A 27,257-nucleotide genomic window follows, 5' to 3' on the forward strand; every position below is an offset into this window, starting at 1 on the left:
CAACCAAGATGAGAATAAATCACACGTCTCCAGAGAACAATTGCCCCAAATTACCCTTTAGAAAGTATTATGACAGGTAATGCAGGGACACACAGGTTATTCACCTAGAATTTGTTATACAGGATCTAACCATGGAAACCTATCTTGCAAAATTCCATGTGACATTTTTCTGTACCTTCAGAACCTGCATCTAAGCTATATGAACCATGGAAATGTGTGTTTGTGTAAAATTTAGTAAAGAACCAACATGCTTGGAGGAGAGAGAAAGCATACCTCCCCATTGTTTAATTGCCGAGAACACTGTGAATTTGAACAGCACTGGGTTCATGTGATCAAGGTACTTCCCTTCATCTTTCTGTGCTTTTCAGATAAAACTTCTCTCTAGCACATGGCACAAATCCAGGGGGTCTGCCTTTTTCCTCCTATTGTCCAAGTTCTCAATAATACCATAAAACTAATCTACATGGACATGAAGAATCAAGGCCCCATTTAGGCTCTAGGGATTGGGTCATCCTGTGGCCTCTGCCTGATCATCCTCCTTCCATACCCTCATCTTGGATTAGTTTCTTAACCTTCCAGGCCCCACTGTGAATCTCTTCCTCCACCTAGCTGCCCTGTTCCTACTTAGCTATTTGCTCCATCAGGGGTCAGCAAACTCTGCCTCTATTGGATGACTCTCATCACTTTTATTTCATGAGATGACTGTGAGACCATCTGATGCAAACACCTATATCCACAAGGACATGGCCAAGATTCTCCACAAAGCAGAATATTGTTAGGCAAACGGCTACACGATGCATCATAACCACACTTAGCCTACTTAGATTTAGCATTAGCCTACAATTGTGTCTATGAACAATTATCCTAAGCTTTCTTGGAGCTGAAAACTTTATAACTATCTTTCTCAGAGAATTCATTTTATCTATACCACAAGCCTGGGAGGAAAGTACCACCCAGTGACCCCAACTTAAAAAGGAGGAACTAGAAAGATAACTGAACTAGATAAGATCAACTTCTGAATTCACATGACTTGGAAGCGGGGATGAAGGACTGGAATATAGTCATCTCAGTACACATGGCACTCTGTCCTGTTGAACCCTTCCTCACAAAACTCAGTAAGCTTTGTCTACATCCACATTAAAGACAACTGGAACAAAAGAACAAATTAAATACACTATATTGACAAGACACGTCAATTAATGGAAGTTGAAGATGCCGTTGGCCACCCCACCCCTTTGACATTCCTGGATTTTTTAATTTTGGCATATTTTGCTTCCAAAACATTTATATTTATTATTTTCTATGCCAAAATACCTACAAGTGATAAAAAAATACATTGAGATGATTGTCTGTAATCATGGGTGTCAGTGTCCTCTCCACACAGGGCTTGAAGGAAGGGCTTTACAGGAAGGAATGGTGTGCATTCCTTTTCTAGGTGGTGATAGACAGCCTTGTCCTAGATTTGACCAATGAGATACTGGAGAACAATCGTGTACCAATTCCACACAGTCAGGAAGCAATGTAGAATCTTCTTTGTGGTTGATATATTGTGTATCCCAATAAACTTATCTGAGGATCAGAGAACAGAACAGCCACTACATTAAACATAGAGATTAGGCAGTGGTAGCACACGCCTTTGATTCTAGCATTCTGGAGACAGTGATCCAGTGAGTTCCAGGCACTGGAAACAGCCAAGCATGGTGACACACACCTTAAATCCCAGCCCTTGAGATCTCATGTCTTGCTTGGGAAAGACACACACCTTTAATTCCAGGAAATGATGGCAGGAAGCAGAAAGGTTTATAAGGCATGGAACTAAAGGCTTTTTAGCTTTTTAAGCTTTGAGGCTTGTAGCAGCAGTTCAGCTGAGATTCATTTGGATGAGGACTCAGAGGCTTCCAGTTTGAGGAAACAGGATCGACTGAGAAGTTGGCGAGATAAGGTTAGCTGTGGCTTGTTCTGCTTCTCTGGTCTTTAAGAATTTACCCCAATACCTGGCTCTCAAGTGTTTTTGTTTTTGTTTTTATTAATAAGACCTTTTAATATTTGTGTTACACCTCTTTGTTTTATCTCATGGCAATGGAACTATCATGTAAAGTAGTTTGATACTCCAGCTAGATGCAGAAGCTTAGCTATTCTTCGAGCAATGAGCTGAGGGATCCATCTACCCTGTGAGTGAAGAAGTCTTGAGTGCTCTATCCCAGCTGAGGCCTGAGGTGACACTAATGCATCTCAAGGCTAGGCAACTTCAGCCCACTTGAAAAATCAAGCAGAACAGGCCATTGTTTTAAGTATCAAGTTTTGGAAGGATTCATAAACAACATAGGCATATACAGAGGAGTTGAATATAATTAGACAATTCACCTTGAAGGAGAAATAAATATGCGTATATCTCTCACCCATGAAACTGTCTGATCATAAGTCACTGCTGGAATGTGCTAGATTTCTGTTCTAAATAGAATTTGAGTGCAAAACTCAAGGGCATGATCACTGCATCACAATCCTAACTCTGCCAAACTAGACCAGAAAGGGAAAGGGCTTTAACCTGAAGTTGCATTTCTTGCTGTTTTTCTCTGTCTTTGCAGCACCGTCTCAATACGTTCTTTCTCTATGGACCGCAAAAGCTCCTGCATGCCCAGCAGCCTCTGGACCTCACAGCTGGGACTTCCTACTCTCAAGAAGATGTAGCAATGACAAGAGTTGAGTTCATGCTGCTGAGAATCTTAGAGAGGAAAGAGGCCAAGTACACACTGGCCTGCAGATGGCTCTCATCAATCAGCCTACTCTCGCTGCCACCTCTCCCCCAGAGTTTTGCTTTGGCTCTAAGAATGAGACCTTGACTCATCATGTTGACTTACAACCTCTCACAGGGCAGACTCTTGGACTCTTACTTTATGGCAGTTCCCATCACAACACATTCATATTTATCATCTCTATAAGACATATTTGTCATATATGATCTCCACAAAAAAGAGAAAGACACCATAGAGGTGAATTTTTATCTGCCTATTTCAAGTGAAGAGAAAGTGCTGATCATTTACTTAGGACTGTACAGTCAATTTATCTAAAGCAGAGCCCAAATATCCTGCTTTCTTAGTGGATGCCATAGACAAAGGCAGGGAAGGAAGGAACCTAGAACAGGATGGGAAAGAGGGAAATAACACTGAGTCTATACTGGCAGAGTACAGATTGTGGGAGAGTATAAATCCTCCTTTTCTCACCTCAGATGCCTTATTTACTCCCAACAGAGGGGCTTGGACAAGAGAAATAACTTAGGGAGACGGTGACTTAACTGATAACTAACACCTGCTTAGCTCAGACTTGAGGAAGGGGCCGGTGACCAGCTGAGTCTTTCTCTTTCTAGGTCTAGAGTTAGAGGAATAATCAAGAGCCTTCACTCTGTATCTGTGCTTCTCCCTTGTAGCATCTCTACTGCACGTGTTTGACTCCCCATGATGCTTTTGCCCATTCCAAATGGGTTTTATGAAGTATGGCTGGGACCAGCATTCTTCTACAGCTTGTTTCTGACAATCAGGATCACTCTTACTTCTATCAGGGACTATTTTCCTGTTCATCCCTTTCCTTTCTCTTCTTCTGCCCTGAAGGCTGAATCATTTCTTTTAAGACTCACTAGACAGTGTGGCTCTGCCATATTTGTTCCCAAACTGCCCTGTACTTCTGCTCTTTAGTCTCTCACACATATTTCCTGTCACTGAGTTCTATCAGACTGGCTCCTCAAAGCCTTGGGTTTCTTCTTAGATCGCCAGCATCAAAATTAGGCCCTGGATTTTCCTTGACAGTCTTTTTTACAATGGGTAATGACATTCGATCCCTCTATTATGACTAGAAAGTGCCAGTACAACTGCTCACCCACTCAGTCCCCTGAAGCCATAACAACTGGCTTCTCCTTACCTATTGGCTGGATGCTGCTTCTCATCCATTTCATCTATGATGTGACTTCAAACAACCTGCTGCAGACAGTTTCCCCAAGCTACCAGCCACTCCTAAGAGTGATTTTTATTCAGCCAACCCTTCTTAACAACAATGTTCACACAGGGCCACTTCCAATAGTGTGTCTGCCTTTCCTGAACTCACTGGTCCGACTGTTGACAGTGAGAACTAGCCTTTGTTCTGCTAGACCATGATGCACAGGAACACATGATGGATTACTCATGAGGCAGGAGTCCTGCTTTCTACTCACCTGACTGCCCGACGATGGAAGCACTCAGCCTGTGGGGGATCCTTGAGGACACTTTCAAAGTCACCCGGATCTGATAATACCTAAGAAAAGAGCAGAGACCAAGCCATGACAATATGACTTCTTAGTGTGTCTTCTAAAGTGATCTAGACTTAATATGGAGAGCCATAGGAAACCATTGAAGGTCCTAGATACCGCGTAGTCATCTGTGAGCAAAAAAAATAATACATTTGATTGGAGCAATTAACGGGTAAGAGACAGGACATGGTGGGAGGCAGGAAGGTGCATAACCTGAGATCACATGAGAATGAGCAAGGTTGGAGGTGATGTTAATACAGAAAAGGAACAGATGGGTCATGTGACAGTCTTATGAAGACATATGTCTTCTTTAGTTTAGAAAAATCAACTGTCCCAGGAAGATAGCACAGTGTAAGACTGAAAATGCAGATATGATCTGACTTGCTATCTTGTAAAATACGGCACTTACCCCTCATCTTCACACTTCCTTGAGGCATCTAGAAGCTGGGTTGCCATTTCTAAATATATTGCTAACCACTGTCCCCAGTGTATGTGTCTTACTGTATTTTTTCCATGGTGTCCATGTTTGGGAACCCTATAGAGACTCCCATGCTGTTAGTAACCTCTCCCTGTGTCCTCTTTGGTGATTGCTATTAATGCCTCCTTCATTTGTATGCACTTGGGGACCATTTCTGGCATAATTGTCCTCTCCTTCCACACATTCCAAACCCATAGTGAAGTGCAATGTAAATAAGGTAAGGTGAGATGAAGTAAATAGACCATGAACAGGTAGGTCAGTGCCCTGTGTCCCATTGTGTTCCTAGCTAGGGATTTGTGTGCCATTATGTCAGTGGGATCATGAATACTCACAAGACAAGGTATTTCTGGTGAAGGTCTTGGGTGTTACTTTGATGTGTGCATGATGAACATAGGATATGTGGTCCTCAGAGCACAGGCCCTGGCTACATGACGGGAGTCTGGGTGACAGTTTCAAGCTGGCCAAATCTGACTCTGTCATATAATTTATGAACGTTCTCTGACATGTGTGAGCTGAGTATCTTTGAATCTTTTGTATAGTTTTGTCAGCTTCTTTTGTATCCATAAAATGAGAAAAATATCAAAAAAGAACTCTAAATGAGGTGAAAAGCAAAATAAAATAAAGGGAAAAAAAAAACAGCCACTAAGCACAAGGAGACAAAGATAGGGAGACAGACAGGCCAGGCACTTGGAGTGAAGGAAAGACATGGTGGTTACTTTCCTGGCTTCTGCTTTTACCTCCTGTGTCCTAAACAGAATATTAGGTGGGTGTCTTGGCCAACAAACCAGAAATACTAATGACTGGACACACACACACACATTCAAACACATATATACAAATACACACACACACATACACATATACATATACATACACATACATACACATAACAAATGCACACACACACACACACACATATGCAGGCACACACCAAACAAAAAGGGAAGAACATGGCAAAGCAGAAACCTTTTAGAGAACAGCTATATTTGTCCTGCCAGTAACACATAAAAAACAGCAGCACCACCACTCACAGCACAGGGTGCAATTACCAGGCTGTAACAAAACTCCTTCTTGACCCTTAGCTGAGAGCAGACTTCCATCTCCATTGGGATCCACACTTTCATCCTTAGCAGATGATAATGACCCTGGTTTTAGTGGAGACCATACAGGGAGCCTAGAATTCCACTTCCACCCCACAGTATCAAGGGCATAAATATACCAGCAACATTTGTAGGTGTTTTATTTTGTTTGTTTTGAGAATTTCGTACATAGATAATGTATTTGTATCACCTATACCCTTCAAACTCCCTATATGATCCCACCAACTCCTTCATAAATTCATGTTATCATTGTTTTATACAGAGAGAGAGAGAGAGAGAGAGAGAGAGAGAGAGAGAGGAGAGAGAGAGAGAAACTGTGCAGTACAGGAAAGAACATCTTCTCGACATGTTTTCTTGAAGCAATTGAACACCCATAGAAAACAATAATCACCAACAAACAAACCTTGAATTTAATGTCCCACTTTACATTAAAAAAAAAAACCTGTCCCAAAACTGGTCTTGCACTTAACTGAAAATTAGAGACCCATGAAGACACTATCTACACAATGCATTTAACATGGAGGTGGTGCCTACCTAGAGAGTTCACCCATACTGGCTAATGTTCTTAGTACTAGAAAGTACACTGCACAGTACCAAAGGAAAAATGTAAATACCAACCCCAATGCAAACCCTTCTATCTATAATGGTGTCCTACCTGCAAGACATCATAGTGGAATGGTGGCATAAAGCTTGCAGAAGTAACCAATCAATATGTGATTTATTATAAGGCCCACTCCATAAGATGACACTCACACTTGATACTATATGGGTGACCAAGAACCTGAGATTAGATAGCCCAGGGACCTAGAGGAAAACTAAATACTACTGTTCTACAAAGAAAATGACTCCTAGTGACATTCTGCTTCACTCATAGATCCGTGCCAGCCATCATCAGAGAAGGTTCCTCATGCAGCAGATGGGAACAAATACAGAGACCCACAGCTGGACAATATACATAGAATAAGAGACCTAGGAACACTCAGCCCTAAATGGAGTGTCGCCATCAAATCCCTTCCCTCAGTACTCAGAGAAGCCTGAAGAAGAAGTAGGAGGTAGAAACAGTGTAAGAATCAGAGGAGATGGAGGATACTAAGAAAACAAGGCCCTCTACATTCAGGACCATTGCACAAAGGAAATCACAGAAACTGAGGCAGCATGTACAGGGCCTGCAAGATGAGTCTGCACCAGATAGGGTCCTAGAGTGAAAAGGAGAAGTGAACACATGGCCCCATCACTAACCCAGAAGCCATTTTGCTAACCACTTGCAAATGAAAAACTGGTTTTATCCAAGGGAGTCCCACTAGGGACGCAAACTACTCTTAATGGTAGACTGCATGCCCAACAGTAGTTGGCCAACAGAAAAAGAATTCATCTCAGTGGCATCTTCAGAGGTTCCTTGTCTCATGATGTCATATCAGGGCTTTATCTTAAATTTAATTTTTAATTTTAGTATTAATTTTACTTTTATTTACTTGTAATTTATTGATTTATTACTCTACAGGTTTTGCATATTTATTATGTTTTTCAATGTTCTGGTTTTGTGTTTTGATGTGATTCCTGAATGTACAAACTAGTAGGTCTCTGTGATCTAAATCTATATCTGTTTCTTGTGCCTTTTCTTGGGCTCTTTTCCTTCTGTTTATTTGTTTTGTCCTATTCTGATTTGTTTAGTTGTGTTTTATCCTATCATATTTTAATATTTTCTCTTAGAAGCCTGTTTGTTTTCTAATGAGAGAGAGAAAAGGAGTGGATCCAGAGGGGAGGGAGGGTAAGGAGGAATTGAGAGGAGTAGAGGATGGGGAATTATAATAAGAATATATTGTATGAAAAAGAAACTATTTTCAATTAAAATAATAATACAAGCCTATAATGCATTAACAAAAAATAGAAAAGGTTTTAAATATGTCCTAAATACAGAACTAAGAAGACTTCTTAGACTCTTAATCCAAAACATGGCCTATAAAAGCAAACAGGGATGAATCCGATTTCATTAAAATGAAACACTTTTCCTCCATGACAGGTGCAGTTGAGGATCACAATGGAAGCTGCGGTGAAGAAGAAAACATTTACAAATCTCATGTAGATTGCATTCATTGTTTATGAATTCCATCATTGGAGGCTCACATACTTGTTAACATTTAGCTAACGTCAGATTCGAAGCTTACATCTCCTTTGTGCTTATTCACAGACATGAATTTGGCTGCAATCAATAGAAGCACCTGACATTCGGACTGCAATGGAGATTGAGAGAACGAAACTGCAAACACATTTGCATTTGGCAATATTGTGCTTTTGGGTTGATTTCTTTACTATTAAATTTGTCCATCCCAGAGTGGTGCTCCATGGCTGATCAGCGCTCCAAAGTCACGTCCCCAGTAATATTACTGAGAGAAAGTGTATGGACTGTAAGAGAGTCAACCAGGAATGAGTAAGGGGGAAGATGGTTGGAATTAATGCTAATAAATTGAATACATGACAAGTAAGGTACCCCTCCACAGAGACACACACGAAGCAAGGTTAGATAGTGTAAGAGTGAGGAGGGCGTTTATATGCAGAGGGGGCTGCATCAGCATTTTCCTGACTGAACCTATCTGCCTGGCCCAAGGTTAGGTATTGAACTGTTGAAGGAAATGTAAGGAGAGGCTCGTGGGAACCATTGCAATTAGGAAGGGTAACTCAGTATTTGCTAATTGTGGTAACTTTATAGAAAGTAGCTATACTAGCATCTTACCTTGATTATCTGACAAAAAATTATTAGCTAGGATAAAGCACTATTAAAACTCAACAGAAAAAAAATAATCAGAAATAGAACAAATATATAAACCAACATTTCACCAAAAGGAGCAGACACCTCATGAAAAAGCACTAAGTCCTAGAAATGTGCTTAAATTTCCATTCAGTCTTACTCAAAACAATACACAGATTCAACACAATCCCAGGAAATAACTCAATACCCCTTTTCATTTAGATAAAAAAACAAATGTAAAACAGCTGTAAAACATTCACACATACTAAAGGGTTACAATAGGTCTGGGAAAGAGCAGAGCTGCAGGCAGCAGATTTCCTGTTTTCAACTTGCATCTCAACTTATGGTAATCTGAATTGAGTGGTAGTGACATCCACCAGTCATTGACCAGTAGAATTCCTTCAAGAGGGAAGAACAAGAATATAGAGTGAGCTCAGCTCATTCTTGACAAGGACACGAAGAACTCATAGAATCGGGCCGGGCGTTGGTGGCGCACGCCTTTAATCCCAGCACTCGGGAGGCAGAGGCAGGCAGATCTCTGTGAGTTCGAGGCCAGCCTGGGCTACCAAGGAGTCCCAGGAAAGGCGCAAAGCTACACAGAGAAACCCTGTCTCGAAAAAACCAAAAAAAAAAAAAAAGAACTCATAGAATAAAAGAAGAAAGTTATGAGTAGATAATGTTGGGCAATTGTATCTCCATGAAGGGAAAAATGAAATCAGAAATTCACTTAATATCATTCCCAAAAGTAACTGAAAGTGTAGTAAAGAATTAAACACAATACCTAAAAGCTAAAAAAAAACCTCCCAATCAAAACAAATTTAGTATTGGCAATGACTGGTTTTTACTCTGCCATCAAAGGCACAGACAATACACAAACAAGAGGAATCATACCAAAGAAGTGGCTGCACAGCAGAAGAAATAAACAGAACGCATAGCATCCTTCACATGGAGGAAAATAATTGAAAATCATATGCCTGTTATGTCCGGTAATTAATTGTTCCATAAACATAATATGTAAAGAGCTTAGAAAACTCAAAAGCAATAACAAAACAACAAAACTCTCTCTAATTAAATGAGGGGAAAGAACAGTGATCCATATGCATACAGCTGTCATAATGAAAACCATTATTGTGTTCACTTAATGAAAATGTAAAAATTTAAGAAGCATCCACAAAATGTAGGCAAAGGAGATGAAGCAACATCTTCCCACAGGAAACAAAGAAACAAGTTCAAATACCTATTGTGGAAATGCAAACTGAGACCATGGTAAGATGGTGTCTCACGTGTCAGGCTGTCTATTGCAGAAAAGGTAATAGGTAGCCAGCTGTAAAATGAGAATTTGAAGGGTGAATCCCTTGTGTGCTGTTGGTGTGAAGTTCAATTGTAACAGCCATTGTGTAAAGCAGGAAGAGTGGTCGAAAGAGTGAAAAACGCAAGTATTCAATGACCAACAATTGTTTTGCAGTTTATCGTACTTATTCCCTCAGCAGGGTGGGTGCCTGTGACTATATAATCCTATCTCCCTGGTTATGGAAGCAGGAGAGGAAAAGACAGTTCAACCAGAGCTTGAGCTCTATGGAAAGACACATTTCCAAAAATGACATCAAAGCCAAGAACAGCCTGGATGGATCTCTAGACAATTAGGCTAAGCCAAAGAAGCCCATTCCAAGAGGTTGATTTCACTGGCAAAGCCTTCTTAAAAATAACTAAATAACAGAAGGGGCCATACAGATCAGTTGTTGCCAGGGGTAGGAAGAAGATGAGAGGAAAGAGTGGATGAGTGTGCTTCTCCAGGATCAAAAAAATTTTTTAAAAATTAAAAATAAAATAAAGGATACTGGTAATAACTCAACATTCTGTATTTTGGCTGCCCATGTTAACCTCCTAGTTGTGATATGAAATACATTTTTTTTTGCAGGATTCCACTGTTGACAAGAGATGGGTGAAAAGTTACAGGACATCTTTATATTATTTCTTAAAACTATAAAATAAGTGTCCTAATTATTGTTTTGTTATGTTTTACAAAATTGAAAATAATTTAAAAAGCCCCTTTTCTGGGCTTGGGAGATGGACCACTGGTTAATCATTTACCATGCAAGCTTGAGGACTAGAGTTCAGATCTCCAGAAATCAACTTAAATGTACCTGGACCTCACAGCCTGCCTGTGTGATTCAAGCCTCAGGAGGCTGAGCCAAGGGATTCCTGAGAGCAAGCTAGTTAGCGCAACTAGCCATATCGGTAATCTCTGGGGCTGGAGAGATGGCTCAGCGGTTAAGAGCACTGGCTGCTCTTCCAGAGGTCCTGAGTTCAATTCCCAGCAATTACATGGTGGCTCACAACCATCCATATCGGTAAACTCAGATTGATCAAGAGACCACTTCTCATGAATAAGGTAGAAAAACAATTGAGGATGACTCCTGATATTAATCTTGGCCCTCTACATGCAAACATTCTGCACATCTGAGCCTATATACATGCAAACGTGCATTCACACACATGCAGAACACACACACACACACACACACACACACACACACACACACACACACACACACAAAATGGGTGAAAGAAAAGCATCTGCCCTCTTATGAAAACCATAGTGATTGAATGTGTTTGAAATCACAGGAAGCCACACTAATTGGAATCAAGTCAGGACCCACAGGGGTCAGGTAGGTGACACAATTTTAGGAAACTCTGGGTCTTCAGAAGCTAGCTTTTCTTTTTCCACTTTTGACAGAAATGATCATAGAAGCTGTATACCTACATGTCACCATTCTAAGTCATGTTGAAATGGAATCATGATTGTGATCTATGAAGAGTTGAGATTGGGTGGAACATTTTAGAGGTGATCAGAGAACCAGAAGTGGTGGTGGGTGCCTGTACATCCCAGCACTGGGAAGGGTGAGACTGGAAGATTGCTAACTTTGAGGCTAGCCCAAGCTATACAATGAGACCCTGTCTTAAGAAACCAACAGCAACAAAAATAAAAAGAGGTGATTTGGGCAAGATAGCTCGATTGTCATGAATGAACTGACCTATTTATAGACTGATGGATTGTAAGTTGATAAGTCAAGAATGGTTTTGCTAAGGTTGGGGGATTTAGCTCAGTGGTAGAGTGCTTGCCTAGCAAGCGCAAGGCCCTGGGTTCAATCCTCAGCTCAAAAAATAAATAAATAAATAAAAAAGAATGGTTCTGCTAAAAAACAAAATCCAGATTGCTTCTCCCTCCTTTATGTATTCTCTTGCAATGTGATGCCCTGCAGGACTCCAAAACTCAGCAGGGTCTCCACCATATTAAAAAAAAAAAAAAAAAAAAAAAAAAAAAAAAAAAAAAAAAAAAAAAAAAAAACCTAAGTGTGGTGGTATTGTGTTCCCCAAAATATTGTGTATTCTAATAAATTTATCTGGGGTCAGAGAACAGACAGCCACTAGATACAAAGGCTAGAAAATGGTGGCACTCACACCTTTAATCCTAGCATTCCAGAGATAGAAATCCCTCTCGATCTCTGTGAGTTCAAGGCCACATTGGAAATAGCCAAGCATGGTGACACATGCCTTTAATCCTAGAAAGCCAGCCTTTAATCCCAGGGAGTGGTGGTAGAAAACAGAAAGATATATAAGGCATGAGGACCAGAAACTAGAAGATTTTGGCTGGTTAAGCATTCAGGCTTTTGAGCAGTAATTCAGCTGAGACCCATTCCGGATGAGGACTCAGAGGCCTCCAGTCTGAGGAGACAAGACCAGCTGAGGATCCGGCGAGGTGAGATAGCTGTGGCTTGTTCTGTCTCTCTGATCTACCAGCATGGACCCCAATAACTCTCCTCGGGTTTGATTTTATTAATAAGAACTTTTAAGATTCCTGCTACACCTAAGTAGACATGGCTCCTTGATGGTGGAATTTATAGCTCCTAAAGCTGTAAGAAATAATTTCATTGCTTGAAAATGTCCAAGAATCAGGTATTTTGTCACACAGCAGAACCTAGACCAGAACAACTATCAAAAAATGTAAATGTCAGAACAATAACAAATTATGATCAAGGAAAGATGCTTGACTCATCCACTGTCCCAGTGTCCTTTCTGTCCCTAAAACAAATAGCCTGACTAAAAACAATATCAGGGCAGAAAGAGTTTATTAGGCTTCCAATTCCAGGTTACTGTCCATCACTGAGGTGAAGCCAGGGCAGGAACTCAAGCAGCTGGTCCCACCCACCACGAAGAGTTGAAAGAAACTACATACATCCTTGGTTGATTAGGCTTATGTACAGCTGTTTTTTGTTTTCCGTTTTTTAATTCTTATTCCATTCAGGACCCAGCCCATGAAACAGTGCAAGGGTGTGTCTTCCCACATTAATTAACAACCAAGAAAACCTTCCATGGAGAAGTCCAGAGGCCACTTGATCTAGATAATCGTTAAGACTTTCTTCTCAAATGATTCTGGGTTGTGCTATGTTGGTAAGTTAAGGCTGGCACATCTGCAGGGTATGTGAGATGTCACCGCAACTTCAACACAATGTAGGAACATCACTCTTGTTTGTCAGAGTAGGACATTTGGTTTCTCCATAAGCCATCTTGAAAATGTTAGATATTGGTTTTTAAATAAATCAGTTACAATGACAGGAGCAGCATCAATAACAAAAACATGGCAGCATCAGCCACAGCCACAGCACTAGCAATAAAGCACTGTCAACGAGGTAGAATATGTTTGCAGGCTCACTCCCTCGAGGCCAGTCATTGCAGCCTCTCCTCAATACAAATGCACGGTGCTGCCTTTACCCATGCATTTCAGCAACTCTATCAACAAGGGAGTTGGCGTCAATCCTATCAGCACCATAACCATATTCTAATGACCTCTTCTCTGAGCATAGGGCACCTCAGTCATCACCACGGGCTAAGCATCAACCTGCTATCACACTGTATATTTGGAGCAGAAGACTGAGCTCAAGATTTATTAAGCACTGCCATTCTAGGACTGACTAGCACTAAGAACTTGCATGTATGCAGCCCTGTTTGAATTTCCACAAATATGTTAGTCCTCTGTGAGAAATGGCACCATCTCAAGTGCTGAGTATGAACAAAATGGAGCTGTTGGAAAGAACTTAGTTGTATCTTTTCTTCATCTAACGGCAGTGTCATTCATTGTCTAAATTGGACTTCTTTCATAACATAGTTCCAAACCCCTTTCTGAGTTATAGTTCCTTAGAAGCACTTGATCTTGATGCATTTCCTGTTAAGGAATCAACCATCATCTTTAATGTCACGTGCTTTGTAGGTGTGGGTTGATGAAAGTAAGTTTTAATTAGGTTTGCCTGTTTGTTTCTGTCCTGATGAAACAGAATGTTTAAACTTATTTTTAGCCATTCTCTTTTGTTTCATTTGAAGTTTCTATCAGACAATAAGCCCATAAACCACACATTCATACATAACACAGTTGGTGACCTTTGATTTCTTCAGGATGTATTTGATAAATTTACCATTATTTCTGTCCTAAGTATGAGAAAAATTAACATCTAGAAATTAAAAAATCCATCCATGTTCACATAGCAAATAATGTATGCAAACTTTTAAGATCAGCATTGTTTTTAATCTGTAAACCATCAAATGATCTCAGAGACATGTTTTCTAAAGGGTATGATTTAAACATGTTGTGAAGGAGGGCACAGTTAAGTCACTCCCTTGGAGAACAATGGTGTAGGAGGATCAATTCAGCAAGAAGAGAGGGGTGAAGATCGCATAAGGTGCAAAACCAGATGTTATGCTGATGTTTCATAAACCTAATTTGCCGAGCTCCTTTTAGAAACAATACTATTAACGGTAATTTTCTACCAATTCCCATCAGTAACTTGTGCCCTTTCTCTTTACTGATCCTAATCTTCAGAATCTGTAAACATGTCAGTCAAAAAGAATTAGTTTTAGATGAAAACCAAGCTGGGAATAAGATGGCATTGGAGCCTGGAGATTATTTTGGATAACCGGGGTGTAGTCAATCCAATAAGTAGAAGAGGAAAGGGACAGTAACTGGATGAGAGAAGGGCTCTCCTTTGCATTGGTTGCTTTGAAACATGAAAGGATCTTCTTCCCAGGGATGCTGGAGTTTCTAGACCCTGGGAAGATGTAAGAGATTCTCGAAGAAACTCCAAAGAAGGATGCAGGCAGCACTCCCGGCATCATGTGGTTAACTCACAGTGAGAAATATTCCAGATCTCCAGCCTCCAGAATCTTCATATAAACTACATACATCACTTCAACAACTAGAGATGTGTTGCAGCAATGATAGCCAAATGGTACATGCAAGTTTTCAGATTTCTTCATTATAACAAAACCAGTAAGATTAATGAAACTACTATATACCAGCTGTGGCTTAGGGAAGCTGTGTGATCTGTCCATAGACACAGAGACATGTGTTCTAGTTTGGATCCTGGATGCCCGCAAAGGCCCATGTGTTGAATGCCTGGCTATCACCCTGCAGTGCTACTAGAAGTTGGGGAAGTTTTAATAGGTGGGGCCCTAATGGAGGAAAAGTTAGATCATTTAGTACATGGGATTGAGAGGAATATTGAGACCCCAGTCCCTTCATTTCTCTCTTTGCCTTCCAGACAGTATGAGATAAACATCTCTTCTGGCACACACATCAGTCATGATGGACTGTGCTATCAGGGCCAAGATTCTGCAGACTAAACCTTTTAATACCACAATGAATCTTTTCTCTTTATAACTTTGTGGTGGTTTGAATAAGAATGGCCCATAGACTCATATATTTACATGCTTAGTCACCATGGAGTTACACTATGTGAGAAAGGTCAGGAGATGTGGCATTGTTGGAATAGGTATGGTCTTGCAGGAAATAGGTCACTGGCAGTTTGAAAAGCTAATGCTAGACCCAGAGTCTCTCTCTCAGCCTGAGAAGCAGGATGCAGGTCTCAGCTATTGCCCTAGCATGATGCATGCCACTATGTTCCTTGACATGATAATAATGAACTAAGCCTCTGAAATTGCAAGCAAGTCCTCAATTAAATGCTTTCTTTCCTATGAGTTGCCTTGGTCATGCTGTCTCTTCACAATAGAACAGTGACTAAGACAAAGTTGATTTAACATAAATATTTATTACATACAGCAACAGAAAGTGAACAACCTAGTAGTTAATGAAAGTTTTAGGTATTAAAATTCTAGACCATTTGAGTAAGTTGGATTTACTTTGGGGTAAACAAAGTAAGATGTGTTAAGTTTTATCAGTTTGTCTTACTTTTTTCATCAGTCTTTCATTACTGGGAAGCCGACACATACTCTTTCTCTAATCACTAATTTTCTTTTTCTTTTTTTTTTTTTGAAGTGCAAGGAAAATTTTATTTGAATTTGATAGCAAACAACAGAAAAGGTAGAGGGACTGGCATCGGCTCAAGACACCCCAAGACCAAGTTCTCAGCACAGAGGAGGTTTATTTGCCCCTGAGGGGAAAAGGGCAGAGGATAAGAGACAAAGACAGGGGATAGAGGGTGAGGGAGAAAAGGAAGGGGACAAGAGGGAGGGGAAGGGGTATTTGTCCTGGAGGGACATTTTCTAATGGCATCTCTATGCCATGTATCTTCTGCTTTCTTGGAAGTAATTTGAGACTAGGAATAGTATCTGTTGCTCCTCTGTTTGCCTTAGAGCTCTATCAATACCAGTTGCTGGAGAAGACAAGCTACATTCTGTCCTTCTCTCAATCTCCAAAATCTAGCATGGTTAAATATCAACAAATGTGATGTCAATGTATAGACACATTTGGAAGGATGGGTGCACGAAGAATGGATGAATGGACAAATGGCTGCCCGGGAGGATAAATGGACAAGTGGCTGAAAGAATGGATAGACAGAAAAAATCCCAGTGATTCCTCTGGTAAACAACAGAGTTATACAACCCAACCTCAATATCTATATTTCTGTGAGTGACCCAGAATCCACACATTATTTTTCATAAATCCAGAAGCAATGGAATATGATGTGAATGCATATGTACAGCATTTTGCAATAATCACTTTCATTTTGGTATATTATGAAATTACCTTCTGACCCGATAGTATGATCTAAAATTAAATCACTGTGGATGAAAATGTCAAAAGCTGATATTGGAACTACTAATGCCAAAAGTCAAACAGGCTTCAGCATGTAGCTTTTTATCTAAGCAACCTTTGGCTCATGGTTAAAGATGCTCACATGTACAAGCCCCACAGAATCACAGCACATTCCAAGACCTAAATAGTTAGGTGATGTGTGTCTGGCCCCACATTTCACCAGTGATGTGGTGTCTCTATTGTTGGTTCCTAACACATGTGTGAAACAGACACGTCCCACATCTGTGATCCAAATCTTGGCCCCAGTTGCACACCTGGAATAAAGTGGAGAAAAGGGTTGATGTTCTGGGTAGGATAAGACTCGGGGGTTCCCTTGGTATTCATATCTTAATAATACAGATGATGGAGTCATGATGGAGAATCTTTGATATGCTCTGACTGACAATGTGGCTGAAGATGTCTTTTGTGTGGACTTGCAATAGCACAGAGTTGTGGCAGATGCATGAACTCTGATGTTAACCTTGCCACTGTCTTTATGACCTTGAGTAAAACCTCTAATATTCTGCTTGACTTTCTCATTTGTAAAAGGGACAGCCAGGATAGTAAGTACCTTTAGTCCTCAGGGTTAGTGATTATAATAATAAGTGCTTCTGGTGGCTGTCAAATTTTAGGCATAAAGAAGCATTTTTATTTTTCATTATGATGATAATAACAGTGAAGAGAGATGCTTCAGTGAATGTACTTAGGGATCTGGTTATACACTTGTCCTATGACAACAAAAAGAACCACTGCCCTTCCTGTTCTGTCTGTTGATGCAGATGCCAAGATTCTTGTGTCATGATGTTTTTGTGGGTGCCTCATTGATAATGAGAACCCAATACATTGTGTTAACTTACTGTCTACAAGGTGGCTGGAAAACATACTGTCTCACAGCTGGGTCTGCTCAACATGAACTACAAGAGGGAATAATAGAAAGATATTTCAGTAAGAGGGACAATAGTTTCAAATTTCCAATGACTCCAAATTTACAGAGACTCAATTCTTTAATTTGAAATAATGCAATATTGTGAATGTGGTTTTTAAATCACAAATTCATGAGATTGCACATGGCAAGGATTCTATAAGGATAACACTGTCACAGCCTATTAAATACATCCTACAAAGACTATCCCTATGTGAGTAAGTTTATATGAGAATCATAGCAACCTCTATCCCTTCATCACACACAACTGAAAAGCATCCATAGGAATAACTGGAAAACTGATAGAGAACTCAGAATGTGAGTTATTTTCTCTGGGTAGAGCAGGGCACTCTGCTATTTCTCACAAAGTATTCTTTTCTAGAGACCCTGGGTTTAAACCCCAACCCCCCTGCACAAAATAAAGAGCAATTCTAAATAGGATATATATATGGAAGAAAATGAAGCTGGTCTTAAATGGTATGACCAAAAAAATGATATTCAAAGGTTCCAAGTAAACTATCAAAAATAAAAGATACAGAGACTGAAAATTTAATATAAATTAAATGGCATTAATATCAACACATCACAAAGTGTGGAAAAATCTTTGTAAATAGATTTTTGCAATGAAAGTTAGTAAAAAAAATTAAGGAAGAAAGAAGTAAGAGAAAGGTTGAGAGGAAGAAAAAGAGGAAGAGTGGAGAGACAAGTTGGAGGAGTGGGTGACGGGTAACATGAAACATGCCAATACATCTATAACTGGAATTTCAGTGCTAAGATGGGGAAGTGGATCTGAGCTCCCATCCATAACCAAATATCTTGGCATATATGGCTCCCATCCATAACCAAAAAGCTGTCAGCTGCAAGAAAGGGAAAAAATTAGTTTCTCTAATGTAGTTTCACTGGGTATACAAGCCACACTTAAGGGAGGCCCTAGGCCCAGCAGTAGACGACCAACACAAAACAAACTCACAGGTATTTCCGGAAATGTTTTGTCTCGTATTGTTTTGTCTGGGTGTCTTTAACATCTCTAACTTTACTGGTCTTTTGCTTTTATATTATAGTTTCTGATTTTGTGTTTTATGGGTTTTGTTTGTGTGTGTGAGTGTGTGTATGTTTGTGTGTGTGTGTGTGTGTGTGTGTGTGTGTGTGTGTGTGCATTTCTTGTGCTTTTTCTTTGTTTGCTTGCTTTGTTTTATTATTGTTTGTTTTCCTGTTACTTTTTATTTTTTTTTTCTCAGAGCTGAGGACCGAACCCAGGGCCTTGCACTTGCTAGGCAAGCACTCTACCACTGAGCTAAATCCCCAACCCTTCCTGTTACCTTTCTTAAGAAGAGAAAGAAGATGTGAAGTTAGAAGAGTGGGAAGGTAGGGAGGACCCAGGAGAAGAAGATGGAGGGGAAACTGTGATAAGACTGTATTGTATGAAAAAAATTAGTTACAATTAAACAAAAGAAAAGAAGAGCTGACAGGGCAAAAAAAGTATTTTAATGTATTGCAGCCAAACATTTCAAATAGGATGACATCCATGACCTCACGGATTCTAGAACATTATACACCTCAAACAGAAAGAACAGAGAATGAGAGTAATAATAAAGCACATAACTGATTACGACAATTACTTCTGCTGTCATAACTACAGAAGGAAGTTTGCTGGGCAAACTACAGAAGGAAGAGGTTACTGGCGCTTATGGTTCTGGAGGGAGAGTCTCTCATGGCAGGGAAGACTTGGCAGCATATGGCAAGATCAGGAAGCTGGTAGTTTACATCTGGAACCATAAGCAGGCAGCCAAGAAAGGAAAATGGAATGGAGGTGGGGCTACGGCCTCCCAAAGCCTGCCTCCAGTGATGTTCTTCCTCCAGCAATGCTCCATCCCTAAAAGTTCTACAATGGCCCCAAAGAGTTCCACAAACTAGAGACCAAGTGTTCAAATATTTGAACCTGTAGGGGACATTTCTCATTCACACTCTATACTGATAAACAAAAGCTTCCAATGAATGAGGAAGTACATAAATAGACAAAACAAATAAATAGACATAAATAAAACAAATAAACAAAAATAACCTCAGAACAGGAAAGTCTTTTATATAATACAGAAAAGGAAAATAAGAATGATAGTCAACTTCTCATCAGAATTGATTACACACCATACACACATAAACACACTAATGTTGAATAAGCTAAATGGATTGGAAAGGGTACAGGGTCTCTACACACCGTTATGTGCACCGACAATTCATCCAAACTGGAAATTCTCCACATTCCTGGACTTTCTTGTCTCATTTGCCTCTCAATATTTGCACTGCAGTATCATACTCCTCTTCTCACATGATTTGTTACTTAGAGGGTTAGCTGCAATTACCAGATTGCATCCTCTGTGGTAGTTTCATTACCCACAATTCACATGTACCAATTTATTGAATGCTTGCACTGACTCTAAGGTTTGATTATTCCTTCATTTCACATACTAAAAAATTAAAATGCAATATATCTAGACAGTTTGCCCAGGATCGTGATTCAAACAAAGTCTAACTTCAATGCAATGGTTCTTATTTTTTTATTATTTTGGTATTATTCCTTCTTAGGTCTATGTCTCTCCCTGCGGGTCACTAACTCCAAATTTTCAGGTGTGAGTATGTAACATAACTAGGAAGTAAAGGTACCATAGATGAGAGAAGGGAGGTGTTGGTTTTGAGAGGATATGAGGAAAAGGTGGTATGAATGGTAATCAAAGGGAAAAAAAGCAGGAAAAAGGCTCCAACTAGGAAGTGGGGAGGCCAATGAAGATGGAAAAGGAGGAACAAGGCACAAAGGAACCAAGACGGTTTGATAAAGCTTCAAAATTATATTACTTTATATTTACCTAAAATTATACACTCTGTGGTGTGTGTGTGTGTGTGTGTGTGTGTGTGTGTGTGTGTGTGTGGTGTGTTTGTGTGTGGTGTGTTTGTGTGTGGTGTGTTTGTATGTGGTGTGTGGTGGATCTTAATGGAATTTAAGCTACTTGGGTTGACTGAGCTCCTCACAAGCATCCCAGCAACTGGCACAAGGAACCTCCTTTCGAATGGTTCATCAGGATAGCTTAAGTGACACTCAGAACAAGATAGACTATTGGTGTAACCCTTAGTTGTCTCTCAGGGACTGAGGGTGGGCCCCTATTGCTGAAGACACCACAATTTAGGACACTAGACTCAGATGATTCTAGCTGGATCTGACCTGAAAGCCCCTTCCTGCGTTTCTGGCTTCCATAATACTGGAAAATACTAAGGAAGCTACTAAGGGATGGAAGCAATTAAACAATCCCACCCAGAAATGACATCTATGAATCACGACCGTGACCAGCATGGAAAGACATACATAAAGGTACAATAAGTGGCACTCACTTGTTGGTAACAGCCAACAGCTGTCTAATTGGACTGAAGGCTCACTCAATAGGAAGGAAATCATGCCCGGTGTTGGAAACCTAGTCAGCTTTCCAGGACTAATGAGAAAAGAACCTATTTTATTTTATTATTATTCTTTAGATACATGTTTGTTTTCTAATGAGAGACAGAAAGGGGTGTGGATTCAGATAGCACAGAAGATGGGAAGGATCTTGGAGGAGTTGGGGAAGAGGAAACTGTAATCAGAATATATAGTGTGAAAAAATCATTTTTAATAAAAGAAAAATAGTAGGAAAATGAACCTACTACCACCACCCCGCTAGACCAGCATAATTCTTTATATATTCTAAATCTTATCCTTATACCCATAGGTAAGTATAGATACTACCCCTCATGAAAGACACCTGTCTTTATAGCAAATGGAGACCATCACAGAGAACCACAAGTGGATATAATGCTGAGATCAACAGATCATGGAAGTCCACTCCAATAAATACATCTACATCACAACTCCCGCACCTATGGCTCATAGAACATTGTAGACAAGAGGGTGGGCAGAAAGACTGTAAGAGCCAGAATACTAGGAAATCAGCTTTGAAATGGTGTCTTCTAGAAATGGCTGCATAAACAATATTGAAACAAAGGCAATATCACTGGGAATACTAACATAGAAGGAGGAGATTTCATGGGCTCTCATCCCTAGACTACAGGCATCTAATGATGGATAGAAAAGGGAGAATAAACCTCTCCTAGGGATAAGCCTTTTTATGGGCTGTCCAGTGCAAAATGGTAGGCTCTGAAACCATATACACACAAACAACAAAACACAGACTCTGCAGGTTGTGCCTATATATTTAAGCACCCACATATGTAACACTAATGAAGAAAAGGAAACTGTCAACTTGAGAATAGAGGTCCATGGGAGCAGTGGAAGGGAAGATACCTGGGAGGAGCTGGAAGGAGGAAAGGGAAGAGGCAAAGTGATATAATTATATTTCAGTTTAAAACACATTTAAGAAATAAAGAAAAACAGAAGGGCTGGGGAGAAAATACTCACTAGGTAAGAGTGCTTGATGAGCAAATATTGAGGACCCAAGTTTGAGCCCCAGAATCCACATAAAATCTGGTTGTAGTCATGTACATCTGTAACCTCAATTCCACAGGGCAGAGAAAGGATGACTAGGGCTGGAGGGCCAGCCAACCTGATTCACAGGCTGTGAGCTGCAGTTTTAAGAGAATAAGACACAGAATGATAGAGCAGAAGACTTGCTCTTCTCTTCTCCTCTGACCACCACACATATATGAACAAGTGTGTGCACACAGATACATACATATAATACACATATGCAACACACACACACACACACACACACACACACACACACACACACACACACATACACACACACACACCACTAACAAAAAATGGAAGAAATAAAACAACCAACAAATTTAAGTTCCATACCCACCTTTACAGTTAGTAACAGGAGATCTGAGTTTGGGGCAATAAATAAACATGTGTTCAATCCAGTTGTTTTTAAATTAGATGTCTATAGAAGCCCATTAACACAGTCATTGTGTTTTTAAGTGGCTTTTCCCTCACCAGGCAGCAGTGTATTGATTGTGCACAACGTCATGCTCTTTGACTTCAAGTTGATATGTTGAAATCGACTGTGGTTGGAGGAGGTACACAGCATGGAAACGGATACATTATACATCCTTTTTCTTTTCTTTTTTGTTAAAGAAACAATTTATGAACATTTATCTGCATAACACTGCTCCTCCTCCCTCATCAGGGCTAGCACTACATCCTTCTAGTCAAAATAAATCTGAAACTCACATGGAGTAAATAACTAGATTAAGTCTAAGAAAATCATTGTTGGGCCTTTAGGAAAAATATTTTATTGCTCAGAAAAAAAAATATCATCAAATAAGGTAGTACACGTTGGGCTCTTGAGATAATTCTCCTATAAGGTAGAAGAAAGAATGGCCATCCCCAATGTGTGTCTTTTTGTCTGTATACTTGAAGCAACCTCACCATTTGCCTCCTTTCTCATTCATGTAAAGTTAAAACAACCACTGCAAATGATAGTAGTCATGTGTTTTGTTTAGTTTTCCTGGCAACTTGAGATTATCTGATTTTTTTTTTTTGCAAATAACCACCAATTACTTTTGGAGCGGATACAGAAGTTGAAATAAATTAAAACTGAGTTTTAGTAAATGGTGGATATTATTATCTGTATTGCTAGCCTTGCACGTCAAATCCACTACGTGCTGAAACAAAAGTGTAAGTTTTTAGAAGAAGGTCCTGCATGGAACTTGCATCAACCAGGAACATGTGTGTGTGTGTGTGTGTGTGTGTGTGTGTGTGTGTGCATGTGTGTGTGTGTGTGTGTGTGTGCGCATGTGCGTGTGCATGTGTGTGTGCTTGTGCGTGCGTGGTATGTGGTGTGTATATATATATATATATATGCGTATATGTGCATAAATATATATGTGCACATACATCACATACATATGTAACAGTAATAAAGAAAAGGAAACTATCAACTTGAGAGTAGTGGGGGCAGGGGAGCCGTTAGAAGGAGGTACCTGGAAGGGACCGGAGCGGGGAAAGAAAGGGAGAAAATGATGTAATTCTATTTCAATTAAAACCCATTTAGGGAATAAAAAGGAAAGAAGGGCTGAAGAGGAAGATTATTAGGTGAACATCATTGCATTTTTTAAGTGGCTTCCCCCCTTTAAAAAATGTTGGGGTGAATACATATAAATGAGTGCTGGGAGATTGAGAAGAGCCTTCTACTCCACCCCTCCCTCTGCTGTTTCTGTTCCCATTGCCTGGGGGACCTGTTGTTCCTACCTAATGAGTCAGGCAGATGGGAGTTCTAAATTGTGTGAGTGGGCATTTGTTGATGTTGCTCTGGGAAAGTGGCTGCTCCCCATCCACTTTCAGAGAGGCAATATTTTCAGGTAAGAGTTTCTCCCCTCCAATATGCTGGCACATGATGCTTGCCCAAAAGATTCTGCTTGCTTCTCCTCAGAGGAAAACTTCTAAATTCCTCTGGGCATGTGCTGTTGATGAAATGAGACAGGTTCAGGGACCCTCCAGGAAGAGAAGGCTGGAGGATTTTAAGGGAGGGAGTAAACATCTGAAATTTTACAGGATTTGCTGGTCATGGCAGTCAGCTGCACATATGAACTCATGGCTCACAGCTCCTGCAAGCGCACACACAAGGCTTGCACGAAATCAAACCAACCAAAATACCAGCATGGGTGGAAGAGGAGCCCATGAACTCTAACACTTGTCTGAGGAACTATTATCAACTGATGAATAAGGGAGGCAGGAGAGTCAGTTTCCCCCTGAGAGAGAGACTACCCACACTCCAGTAGATGATTTCACACAACTGCACATGTGGGCATTACTAAATGGACTGAGTGTTTCAGTAAAATCAGAGTTTTAAAACTGAAGATACAAAGATGGGTGGGCAGGGGATGGAGGTTAATATGGAAGAAATTGGGGGAGAATATGATCAAAATAAAGCACATGAAATTTTCAAGTAATGACAAGAACCGAAGAGATGAAAAAAATTACAGGAAGTTGGGAGAGAAAAGTGGAAAGGGGGATAGGTCAGGAATAGGAGAAGAGGGAGCCGGGAGTTGATTTGTCAAAACACACTGTATGCATGTGTGAAATCCTCAATAAAATATTTCATCATGAAAGCAAAATGAGCCTGGGTAGAAGCAGACCTTCAAGAAATTTGCACAGCTTGAGATGACACGGGTAATTTAAAACCTCAAGACCAGAAAATCTGCCTTGCAATCTCATACTGTGATGGAGGTCTCTGCAGAGAGGAATTTTTTAATTGACAAATCTGGAATGCATAGCCATTTTCAAGCAGGGAGTGCAATGGGGGTTGTGGCGTAAACACAGCTCACATATATTTCAACAGAGTTCCAAAGAATGAAATGAAAGCACCTGATGGAACCCAAGGTTCCAGCATTGACCCACGCAGACCCGTGTTGAACATCGCATTTGTCAGTGACTAATGCTACATGACCTTGGGTGATTCATGTTGTGTCTCAGAGCATTGGTTTTCTCACATTAAAAATCAATTGTTCTAAGCAACAGATGAACTAATACAGACTGAACACCTGTCACTGTGTGTGAGACACTTTCTGTACCAATTCCTGCAGAAAATATAAATTCACTTATTCCTATACAAATGCAAGACACACTCATGTGTTGCTTTTCAGATAGGCACAGAAAGGAGAAGGGATGACTTAAAGATTTGCAGGGCCTATGTTAGAGCTCAGAGCTACTATTCTTGTCCCACCATTCAATTCTTCACCCCATTGTATTTGGATTTGATTTAATTTTAGAATACACACAGACTATTAAATAACAACAAAACATCTGTCATTTTGCAGATCAGTGAGTGTACTGGTAGGCTTTGTGTCAATTTCACACAAGCTAGAGTCATCAGAGAAGGAGGAGCCTCAGTTGAGGAAATGCTGCCATGAGATCCAGCTGTAAGGCATTTTTTTTTTCAATTAGTGATCAACGGGCCATTTGTGGGTAGTACCATCCCTGAGCTGGTAGTCCTGAGTTTTATAAGAAAGCAGGCTGAGCAAGCCAGAAAGCGGCACTCATCCATGGCCTCTGCATCAGCGCCTGCCTCCATGATCCTGCCATGTTTGAATTCCTGTCCTGAATTCCTTTGGTATTGAACAGCTATGTTCAATGTGGAAGTGTCAGCTAAATAAACCCTTTCCTCCCCAACTTGATTTTTGATCGTGGTGTTTTGTTGCAGCAATAGAAACTCTAAGATGGTGAGCTTATTGTTGCTGACCTTTCAGATACTCCATAAATATCAACAAAAAGAGATACTTCAGAATCAGCCTGTGACAGGGACCATTCCAGATGTTTTAATGAATGTGGTTCACATTCTACCTGAAAGATATCCATATAATATTCAGTGTTAGGCCATTATGCTTGAAAGGAACCTGAGTCCAAAACAGAAAGCATCTTCCTCACAGACCAGCACTCCACAAGAAGAACCAGGATGCAAGCATGCAACTGGGAACTTCAGTGATGAAGGGATTCTTAATGTTGTACTCAATCTGTGCATCCTGAAACCTGGTTGAATGACATCAGAATAATGACTTCAAACTGCATGAAGAATCCAAACACTAAAAAGTCATGATGGAGTAATGGGAGAGGCCATTCCAGGTTCTGATTTTGAACGCAGTCATACTCAGCTGTAAAGTGACCAGTGCTGGGAACACAGCAATAGAACAGTAGATGAGAACAATGGGGTGTGTGATAAAGTGACTCTGCCTTATGAAGCTCAACACAAAACAGAGATAGGCCTCACTGGCAGCATAAGAATGATACCAGGCTCCCATCAAATGAGAAGAGGGCCAGGCTAGCACAGAGTGTGATGATATCTTCAGAAAAAGGTGTGATTGGCCCAATGTAGAAGAGGTTATAAGGTTAAAAGTCACTAGAAAGTCATGGGAGATAAAGACAGACCTTGTATCTCATCTCATGAAATAGCAACATTACCCTAAACCTCAAGGCCAATGGAAAGAGAAGGGAGGCTGGAGCAAGAATTCTCTTCAATGTCAACAGTTTTCATCAGCTCCTTACTGAATGCTCTCTCAAGAGAGAAGGATCCAAGTGTGTTCATTATTTCTACAGTCCCCAGAGGGCACTGGTGCTAAAATGCAAACCTTGGCCCACAGATCTGGTTCAGCCATGAATGCTCTGTAATGAAATTGTGTCCATGTTGTAAAGCCTTAGGCATGAGCTCACCTGACTTACTCAGAACTAATGTCACAGATGTATGCACAGGGTTCACATGCCATTTTGGCTCACCCTTAAAATGAAGAAACAGTGTGGGGAGATGCAGACAAGCTGGGCATGGAGAACAGGACGGGGAATGGGGAAGGGCAAGCGTTTATTCCCTTCTCAAAAGTTACCGTAGCACTGCTATATTAACCTACGACAAAAGACACCTTCTGCCATGGACATAAACCTAGGGATTAATGGCACTAACAGAAATCGAAGAGCTTTACTATACGACCTGATGGAAAACTGCTCAGCTGGTATGAGCTATAATTTCCTTCATGTAATGTGCGAGCAGATAAACAAATCAAAATCGCATGCTTGACTGTGGCTGCTATTGAGAAGATTTAGTATATTCCAGAACATACTCAGAATTGGATAATTGTTAGCTGTATTGATAGTTATCATTATTATCCTAAT

At 40.3% G+C, this 27,257-nt stretch overlaps 1 protein-coding gene across 2 annotated transcripts in view; it reads right to left on the minus strand.

Moving 5' to 3' along the window:
• Nucleotides 1-27,257, minus strand: part of Fam135b (family with sequence similarity 135 member B) — a 284,289-nt gene that overhangs the window by 115,853 nt on the left and 141,179 nt on the right. For both annotated transcript variants that reach the window (XM_042264605.2, XM_042264606.2), the window contains exon 3: nt 4,202-4,281. In XM_042264605.2, the coding sequence (XP_042120539.1) occupies nt 4,202-4,281 (80 nt within the window). The remainder of the gene's footprint in view (nt 1-4,201; nt 4,282-27,257) is intronic.

The sequence above is a fragment of the Peromyscus maniculatus genome, chromosome 20 (assembly GCF_049852395.1).
Source record: "Peromyscus maniculatus bairdii isolate BWxNUB_F1_BW_parent chromosome 20, HU_Pman_BW_mat_3.1, whole genome shotgun sequence".
Lineage (NCBI taxonomy): Eukaryota > Metazoa > Chordata > Mammalia > Rodentia > Cricetidae > Peromyscus > Peromyscus maniculatus.